Source organism: Dipteris shenzhenensis, chromosome 32 (genome assembly GCF_047967505.1).
Source record: "Dipteris shenzhenensis isolate YYH24624 ecotype China chromosome 32, Dip_SZ_1.0, whole genome shotgun sequence".
In the NCBI taxonomy this organism is placed as follows: Eukaryota; Viridiplantae; Streptophyta; class Polypodiopsida; order Gleicheniales; family Dipteridaceae; genus Dipteris; species Dipteris shenzhenensis.
Window position 1 is genome coordinate 31,674,828 of NC_141627.1, and position 9,890 is coordinate 31,684,717.

The window sequence follows — 9,890 nt, forward strand, 5'->3', positions numbered from 1 at the left end:
CTCATTATTGTGTTGCTCCTAATAACCGATATCTCCACTTCTCATAGTATTGCTTGTTATTGTGTTGCTCCTAATAACTGGTATCAAAGCGTTTGCTTGAGCAAGCATCCATTGACTGATTAGGAAAGAGGTTCTTGGCTCAAGTGGTAGCAATGACGAAAGAAGTAAAGTGAAAAATTGAAAAGTTCAATGGCTTTTACCCTTCTTGACCTCTACTCACGATCACCTTTTGTATCTTCTTCCACCCACCACTAATACCTGAACGCATGACGAAGGATACAAGCATTCCACATTGCAAGACATCCATCGTAAACAATGTTCCCTTAATGGACATCGTAAGACTTTGCAAAACCGACATCCCTTATACAACTGCAATTGGAAGGCATTCGACTAGAATCTTACAAAATAAAATTTGATATAGAATAAGAACAACAAAGAAGTTTGTAAGCATATTTTCAAAATTAAGAGTAAAAGAGAAATAATAACTTAGTAAGCAAAACTACGCTTATGTTCTCATCAGACCCAAGCATAAGCTGCCATCTGGCTTTCGAAAGATTCTGAAACGTCTTGGGATTCCTAATTTTGAAAAAAAAAAGCCAATTCTTGAAAGTATTCTAATTTTGGGAAACATGTCAATGCAACCACAATATGACAGAGGGAAACCCCTAGATAGAACACAAACAGAGAAAACAAGACTCACTAGATCTTCAAAAAATAAATGGGACAAGCCCAAGTCACAGCCATGATCAAAGCTCAGTAAAATATAATCAAACAGCTAGACTAGGCAGGAGCCCTCTTTCTACCAGATGTAAGGTTGACGAATAAACAATAGTTGCGACATAATAAACTCCTCAAAACATGTACATAGAGCACGATCATGACAGCTGGGAATGATGCATATCACAAAATCTGGCTTGCCTTGAGTGGAAGCTTGACAAACCAATATAGCCTTTGCAATACAAATTGCATTCATCTACGCACATTCTTGCACACCAATGCCTCCCTAACTTACAGTTCATCAAAAAAAAATTGAATACCTTGATCAACATATGAAATAATAAACGTAATACAATGTTACATTATTGAGGGCCACATAAAATTTGACCACCCTGGCTTTCCAAGCAAACTTCGCCTGGGATACCTGTATCAGAAGATGTTTGTCTTCTGGTCTTAATCAAAAATATTCACAATTGTCTGATTAGTTAATGTAACATGTCCAAAATCTCACCATCTTTAGCAGCCTGATACCAGTGGATTCCAAACACCCTGCATAAGAGCAAATGCACAGGCCAGCAGCTAGCAATGCCTACCAAGACATCTCTACAGAATATATTGGTTATCCACTTGCAATGCCAGCATGCATTGCGCTGCGCCACCAAAGAACTGGAAGTTGAACGACAGAATCCTGCCAAAAACTGTCGAAAAGACCTTGATCTCTGCATCAGCTGGCCAACCACTCGAGAAACCACCAGGCTGCAGATTTCAGAGGCTCAGATTCCCAGAGTCCTCCCAACGATCCACAAAACTTCCAATCTCGCATTTTGATTTCAAAATGCTACTTTCTTTGATCCTATATCTGTTCATAGTAAATCCTGAGGAAACACTGCAGGGCCATTCACCTCCCCACCAAAATGAGTGGCCACCCTTACAATCAAATAAAAGAAAATTGTGCTTTCAAAAAGTGACTATTAGCAGCCTTAAATCCAACTGCAGATCCATCCTGCGTAGAAACTCATAATTTTTAACCTTTGGTATGGTCCCTGGTTGGTTTTCCAACCCTTGAAGAAGAATGTCCTGAATGGGGCACCTTACAGCACCACCCGAAAAGATATTTCTACTGCAAGCCGTATCTTGTCAAAGAACAGACTAGAAACTGCCCCCCCCCCAAATAAAAGAAAAAAGAAAAAAGAAAAGAAAAGAGGTCAAAGAAAATCCCAGCACCCAACCAAAAAAATGCCCACGAGTTGAAGAGATTCTCAGGCCACAATCTGATCCAAATGCATCTTGTCAATCCAAGATCCAAGAACTGAATGATCGATTCCCTCCCTCTGTCCACTAGCAGCACCATCGCCAGAGCACACAGTTGGAGCTGCTGCAGCATCAGCATCCAACGGCCCTTCCTTCACCAACTTTTGCACCCATGACAAGTCCGGTTCCTCAGAGCCTTTGAAGCCAAATGAAGCAGACTTCCTGAACTTGACCAAATCATCTCCTTGCACACCCCACTCTGGCTTTCCAGTGGGAGAACCCCAGTCAGACAATGCCAAACCATGCCCCAGATCCCGCGAGCTGTGACTACGCTTGTCGCTTTGAGCAAAAGCAGCTCGTGCAGCTACCACTGCAGGAGATAAAGGAGCCCTGCCTATCCCTTGAGAATCAAGATCCTTTCCTCCAAGGCTGGACATACGGCTCAGGGATCCAAGGGCAAAAGCCGATGCATGAGTTGGAGAACCTTGCAACTGAGACTCGAGGGCTGCCTGCTGTTGCTGTAGCTGTAGCTGCATCTGAGCTGAGACCTGTGGGAACACTTGAGAGCTTATTCTGGCCTGCATTGGACTCTGTAGTTGGGATTGTAAATGTGGAGGCTTTTGGGACTGCATCTGTGTTTCCAACTGAGAAAGAAAAGCTGAATCATGTGTAATGGAACTGGGAGATGACACCATTTCTGATGCAAACAACTCCTCAAGATTGGTGGGTGACACGTTAAGCCCCAGGTTCCTAAATTTACCTGTTCGAGATGAGGTGGTCCCACATGTAGATGCAGCAACAGCTGCATTGAGTCGGGCTTGAGTAGACAGGGCCTGAGGGGGAAGAGAGGTGAACTCGTTCACTGACTGCCCATCATAATCATACATCCTGTTCCAGTCCTCTAAAGAAATATCCCTGGCATTCAAAGCAGCTCTCAGCCTACTTGCTTGCAAACTAAGTCCAGAAAGATGCAAGGTAGGTACATTTGGTTGCGGCCAGGCCCCAGAAAGAGAATTTGGAGAAGACGAGGGAGACATGGGAGGAGTTGCCAGGCTGCCTGGAGACGAATTTTGTACATGATTGGAAGGCAAAAAGGGAGACATCATTAAAACTGAGGATGGAGAACCTGGGGCAAGGGATGGACTCATTGCAGACATATCCAGGGAGGCAGTGGTCCTTGGGGAAGGAACAGCAGAACCGGTTGAGACATACAGGGGTCGAAGCTCATCTGTTGTATGGGCAAAAAAGCAAACTCTCCTATTGCAACCTGTACCATCTTTGCAGAGGCGGGTTCGATACTGTGCAGGGTGCAACCAGCATTCGAACACCCCATGTGCATACTCACATGCATCACCACGTCTACAGGCACCCTTTCGAAAATCTGGACAAGGAACACAACTGTAATGGTATCTTCTTGGATCTCTCCGACGGGCATTTTCACCTGGATGAACAAATGGGCACTCCGTCCAATCATGTGAGTATGCCCTTGAACAAGGCCGTACTTTGAAAGAAAACATACGGAATTCATCCGTCGTGTAGATGCTGTTCTTGATGTCAGGAAGAGACGGATCTATTGGATATTCTCTCACCTTCTCACCCCCCTCCCCAAAAACCTTGGCTGATGCTGCATCAGGTGATTTGGGTGAAGAGGAGGGAGAGGGGGATGAAAAAGGTGACAGACCAGATCCCCTTGATGCAGTAGACAGAGAGGAAGACAAGGTGGTGATGATAGTTTCGACAGCTTCCCCATCATGCACTGCACTTACACTTATCCCATCAAACACATCGTCACTATCAAAAGAGGATGGAAGACAAACATTCTCCACGTCTTCGACAAACGAAGAAGGTGCAGTCTTCCCTTTCAGAGACATGTCCATCCTTATAATCTGCATTGGCTTGCTTCCTTCCAAAATTGCCTTCAAGTCTCCTCTTACTAGTGCCAGCCTGGGTGAAACTCCAATAACATCAACAGGACGTCTCCCTTGGGCATCAAGGGCATTCAAATCGGCCCCATAATCAAGCAGTAATTTGACTGCCTCTGCTCCACACGCAGAACCACCAGCAGCAGCACAGTGCAATGCCGTGCTTCCATCAGTGCCACAGGCCTGATTAATATCTCCACCGAATGCACCATAGGAACTCACTATATACTTCAGTACATCCAAGCTTCCAAACAACGCTGCAATCATAGCTGGAGTCCTCTGTTCCAGTACCATCTGCCTCGTTCCATTGTGTCTGCCATACCAATGTCCAGCTGCATCTAGCTTGGCTTTCCCACTTTCTACAGCACGCCTGAACCCATCCAAGTCGTTATTGGCAGCCAATTCTAACAAGTAGGAGGTAGTATCCGTTGCATCTCCATCCAAGGCTTCTGCCTTGCCAGCCATACCAGAGCTTGAATCGTCAGACGCAGAAGCTCCCCCGTCCTGACATTTAGAATTGGAGTTTGACTGTTCAGGCCCGCCACACATCCTTCTATTTGCCTTCAGCCGTTCCTGAATTGTAACTACCAGTACACCTGCTGTAAAGAGAGGTCAAGAAAAATCACCCGAATGTGAGTCTCGTGTACGGTTGAGAATATCAAGATCACTATGTAGACAGACTACACTACAAACGTGAAAGCATCAAACACTTCAGAACACCTGACGATAAGAAGGCTCTTCAGGAAATGTGTAGTGAAGCCCAAAGTGCACAGCCGGCTACCTGCATGTTGAAGAGAAAACTCATTAATTACATAGGCCCCGAGAAATTATCGTCTGCCACAAACAAGGAAGCATCTTTCTTGACAGAAACATACAAGCAGACGTGACACTTGAGCGATCGATGGCACCTGTCCAAACAAGACCTTCACACACAAGCTTGACGGTTTTGGTGAAAGAGTGCGCATCGGACGAGACCCAATTTGCAGCCGGCTTTAGCAAATACATCGCAGAACATCTCTACCAGAACGCGCCAAGAAAAACAACCAACGGAGTAAATTCCGGGCAAAAGTTCTTGACAGAGGGAAGCAAGACACCATGCCAAGGGGCAGGCTGAAGAAGGCAGCGAGAGGCCCGAGAGAGAAAACTCAACGAGAAGGGGGAGGTACGGAACAGCTTCAAGCGAAAGGGGGGGGGAGGGGGGATACCTTAGTCGGAGCACCTAAAAGAGGCTGATGAAAGGAAGGAGGGGAGTTTTTCGGCAGCGTAGGCTGTGGAAAACTCTGGGGAGGTAGTCGAGTGGGAGGAGGAGGAGGAGGACGACGACGACGACGACGACGAGGAAAAACCGAAACCTTGCAATCTCATCTACTCGTCCTAGTGATCAAGCCGTGCAATTTCCACAGAAAGCGACGAGGAAACCGTCGTTGACTATGCCTCCAAAAGAAGGCCGCAGGGCGACGACAAAGTGGTACCGTAGTAAAAAGAAGGAGAGGAGGGAGGGGGAGAAGGACCTGGAGCGTGGATGGAGCCGGCGCTGCTGATGCGGCTGCTACTGTTGCTGCGAGAAGCTGTGGTGCTGGAGCTGCTGCGAGGCTGTGGTACTGCGATGGAGGACGAGGAGGAAGGGCTGCTGGTGAGGAGGTGTGGTTATGGAGATTAGGGTTAGGGCAAAAGCTTCGAAGGTCTGGCTATGGCGATTGCTGCTGTACTGTTTCTTCTTCGTCTTCGTCTTCTTTTTGAGACAGTTTTTTGTCGAGTTTTCTTCTGCTCTTGTTTTGTTAAGAAGAAGAAGAAGAGGAAAGAGCGCGCTCTCTCGTTTTAGTTTTTTAGCCCTAACGTCCTCTGTTAACACGCCCAAATTAAAACACTAAACAACAATTACACACTCAATTAAACATTACCATTTTACATTTTTACATTAAATTTGAAAATTTTGACACTCTAAATGCGCATTTTCTGCTTCCCGCCACGTGTCCCCGCGCCTGCCGCTTTCCCTAACGCCCGCCGTTATCCCTTTACCGCCGGTCGCCGGTCAACTCCCTGGGCCCCACCGGCTGGGCCCCCTGTTTTTAAAATGTTCATCCCCCCTTTCCCCCCTAACGGCACTATTGTCGTGTCCCGACCATTTTAATAATTTTAAACCCCCTCCCAGATTCCAATGCCGTTTTATTTATTATTATCATTTTTAATTTAATATGCGGACAATTTGAAACGGTTTCGGCCCTCGGGATTCATCCGGAAACTTCTCCGCACATTCCTCCCCCTGGGCCTGGACCCCTCCTCTTAGTCCTTTGTTTCTCTCAAGTCCTTATTATCCTTGAAAAACCTTGGGCCTCTCAACATCCTTTCCAACTCATGGACTACTCGAACCCCCCCCCCCCCCCTGCCTCAACATGCTTTTGTCCGCCTCCCCTTGCAGCGGCATGCCGCATCCTTCTGTGCCCCCTTTTTGCAAGAGAGCGAACATGTTTTCTTCAAGTAGTTAATGCTTGCATCAACAAATTCCAACTGGCAAAGCTGTCAGGCCTAGAACTATAGGTCCCAGGTTCCATTCCCAACACCTACGTTGTCTAAGTCGGATGCACTCTTGGGCACTATGCTGAGGCCACCCAAAAAGCTTTCCCCGCCTGGGATTGTTGACTAGGATGCCATGTCATGTTTTTGTCGTGGGCAGGCAAATTAGTGTGTATACACCAGCACACCCATTCATTGGGCACCACACCGTCCGCCATTTTGTGGGCATACGACACCTCAATAAGTAGGTACATGGGAGCATAGCTTTCCCCCAAGCACACATACACACCGCCACAGAGTGCTCACCCACACAAGAGAAGGGGGGCAAGCAATGTGTGGTTACACACCATGTGGAGAGAACTATCACTTAATGGAAGTAATAGTGGCACTTTAGCACGATGGACAACTTGTGGATACTTCTATTTGCCAACCCAAATTATACATGGACAAGGGCAAGGGGTTGAGGCTACCCAAGGTCATGGACATGCCCCATTTTAAGGAACTCTCACATGGGCGAGCACCGATGTGTAAACACCCTAAGCTCCATATCATCATGCTTTCGAACAAGTTAAGCATGATGGTCAATATTTTTAACAACAACTCATAGAACCAGGAACATATGAAGTTGCAAGTTGCAACGAGTCAATATCCTAACAACAAGATGTATATTGGCCTAGGAGTTTAAAGGCTTGATGTATTTGGTTGTTTGCTAACTCAATGTTCTCTCATAAATTTGTGTTCACTTAGCCTATTTGTTGAATCCATGTGACACTAGCATTACGCTGCTTTCCAACTCATTAAACTCTTATGAAAATAGACCCTCATTGCATCCAATAGTATGGCTCAATTGGCCATACTAACAACAAGAACACTTTTTTCCCACATGCTCTCACGAAAGGTAAGGCAAGGATAGCTCAACTCGGCAACTAGTTGGGCAGCACCATTTGAGAAAGTGCTAGCAAGCCTTGGGTATGGTGAGACTTCAATCCTTAGATAGGACCTATAAATTATTGCAAAGTGTAGTTCCAACTAGGGCTTACAAATTATTGCATTACCACAACCATTGCTCTCTTGGGACAAGGCAAAGATGTTGGAGCATCCAAGCTACCTTGCTTAGCCAACACAGCCTACTAGCAACAAGGTGGTGTGCTCTCTTCCTATGGCTTAGAGATCATGCTAACATGGCAAACTAGTGCAAGATATCACAATCCTCACATCCTTGTCATGCCCATGAAGAGCATGAGGTCTTTGATTGGAGATTGGAGACAGTGTGGGCGGTTGCTGTTGCTTTGTGATCATCATTCTTAGCATGCTAGGGAGACGAGGGTATCAAAATCATGGTCATTACTTACCAAAACTCAAGCAAACATGAGGGGCCTCTCACAAGGCTAGTGCTTGCATCACAAGCAATTGAGTATTGTCAATGACAACCTTGCTTTCATACTGAATCAACTTTGATTAAATCATATATGAGGGCCTTCTCTTAGCTTGGCCTTCTCAATCTATCACTTTCTCTCAAGCAAGCATGCAAGCCATTAGCTATAAAGCATCCTATGATCATATGAGGATCATGCTCTTCAAATAACAATACCTATCACATTCTGTCTTCCAACCTTTTCCTTCTCTTTTACATTGAATTAGTGTACTTTTTATTTGTGTATCTTACTTCATTGCACGACAATTTTCCTTTCGTTATCTCCCATTACAGTATTTGTACACAAAATATGATATTTGTTCCATCCGAAATAAGCCATGGTTAGAAATCTTCTTCATGCCAAAATAGGGCTCCTAGTAGATTTTAGAATGCATCTTATTGTATCATAGAACGCAGAGTCATAAACGGTTTAACAACATCATATTGGGTCCAGTCTCCTCCAACTCCACTTACAAATGTGGGTCCCTCCTTTGACATACCATGGCCAATAAATGTGCATGTGATACATATATCACATTTCATACTATTTGGCAATCCTTAAAGGCAATCCGTTGAACGCTTTCCAAGCTACTCCAAACATATCACCCTTTTTTTAATTAACTATGAGAGCAACCTGCTTCTTTTTAGGCTATACAAAAAGTAAGTCCTTCTAATCGCACCAAGGGCCCTAATGTCTCCTTCAAACTTTCTCTCAAAGTTCCACAACTATTTACATCAAGCACGTGGGAGTCATCATGCATAACATTCATCATCCTCAAAAACTCATACAACAAATAATATCTTCACAATAAATCACCAACACCCTCACCAAGATATTCCTTTGGGCTTCCTTAGAAAATGATTAAGTGGGCACTAGGGAAATCACATGCACTTCTCTTTTTGCAATGCTTCCAAAGTATAATTATTATAAATATACTCACCTTACAAGGTGAGGGTCCCATGACATTTTATAAGAATGACCTAAATTGAATATGACATCACAAGATAGCACATTCACCACTTTCATAGTTATAATCATGCACGAGTGCATTCCACTATAATTAGTCCATGACCTACATTAAATGTGACATCACAAGAGAGCACATTAACCACTTTCATAGTTATAATCATGCACAAGTGCATTCTACTATAATTAGTCCATGCCACAATTTCATTTCTAGAATACCATAATCACTTGCATAGTTTGCAATGATGTGAATGAAATATAAATTTCATGTGATCCACTTTATATGTTGACAGTAACATCTAATAGACATCGCATCCACCTTCTTTAAAAAGCAAAACCTTTTGAATATTTGAAAGGTATTTGTGGGTTTTTGTTCCATTGTCACCCATAGTTGATTGCATTCAAGGGGGTTTCAAGTCTTGAAACCCACCAAATCCAATTTTGACATATGTCCTTTAGTAGCTTTGCACTTCTTATATTGATGTAAACAACAACTTTATCTTATGATATAATATATTAAAGCATGCAATCATTCTAGCTTTACTTCAAATCCCTTTCCTATGACCCTTCGCGGCTATTAAGTAAGCATAAGGGAACGATAAAGTTGTCTTATTATGTTCACCACTCTAATTACATGACATCATCTAATCAAATTCGACCTAATAGAAAACCCAAACAAGCACCTTTTGTTGTTTGGATAAACCTACGTGGGAAAAAACTTTAAGCATTCCTTTCTATTGTTGTTTTTCTTTGGAAAATTCAGAAGCACATAGACACATGTTTGTGGAGATATTTCCATATAGACACAATAAAAGTCAATGATATTATCATCTAAATTTGACCATTGTCCTATTTTTATATGCCACTAATGAAATAATATTTTCCAAGAACATAATTTAAAACCTATGGGTTTTGGTTTTGATATGTGTCAAAGTTCAAGAACCTCACAAACTTCAAGGTTGTTCCACCAAACTTATTAAGTGAAGCATCTATTATTTGTTTTGTATATGAAATAGTGCATACTACCAATTAATGTCATAATCTCAAGCTTGAAAGGTTTTCATGAATGTAGAAACAAATAAGCTAGGATTTTCTATGTGGAAGA

At 43.6% G+C, this 9,890-nt stretch overlaps 1 protein-coding gene across 5 annotated transcripts; it reads right to left on the reverse strand.

Annotated features, from left to right (window-relative positions):
* Positions 1-957: 957 nt before the first annotated feature.
* LOC147880615 (zinc finger CCCH domain-containing protein 30-like) lies at positions 958-5,659 on the reverse strand. 5 transcript variants are annotated; one of them, XM_087370447.1, is made up of 4 exons: positions 5,096-5,308; positions 4,799-4,907; positions 4,611-4,671; positions 958-4,489 (listed from the first exon to the last, which is right to left on the reverse strand). In XM_087370447.1, exon 4 carries the CDS (start codon positions 4,437-4,439, stop codon positions 1,977-1,979), a length of 2,463 nt encoding a protein of 820 aa, XP_087226573.1. In that variant the 5' UTR covers positions 4,440-4,489; positions 4,611-4,671; positions 4,799-4,907; positions 5,096-5,308; the 3' UTR covers positions 958-1,976. The 5 variants fall into 5 exon arrangements, with proteins under 5 accessions (XP_087226573.1, XP_087226571.1, XP_087226570.1 ...); XM_087370445.1 differs by lacking the exons at positions 4,799-4,907; positions 5,096-5,308 and adding an exon at positions 5,402-5,659 and having other exon boundaries at positions 958-4,486; XM_087370444.1 differs by lacking the exons at positions 4,799-4,907; positions 5,096-5,308 and adding an exon at positions 5,402-5,659.
* Between the last annotated feature and the right edge of the window lie 4,231 nt (positions 5,660-9,890).

Bases quoted from the DNA above. Each gene is read 5' to 3' on its own strand.
- LOC147880615 (XM_087370445.1), bottom strand. From the start codon at position 4,439: ATGTGTGGCGGGCCTGAACAGTCAAACTCCAATTCTAAATGTCAGGAC.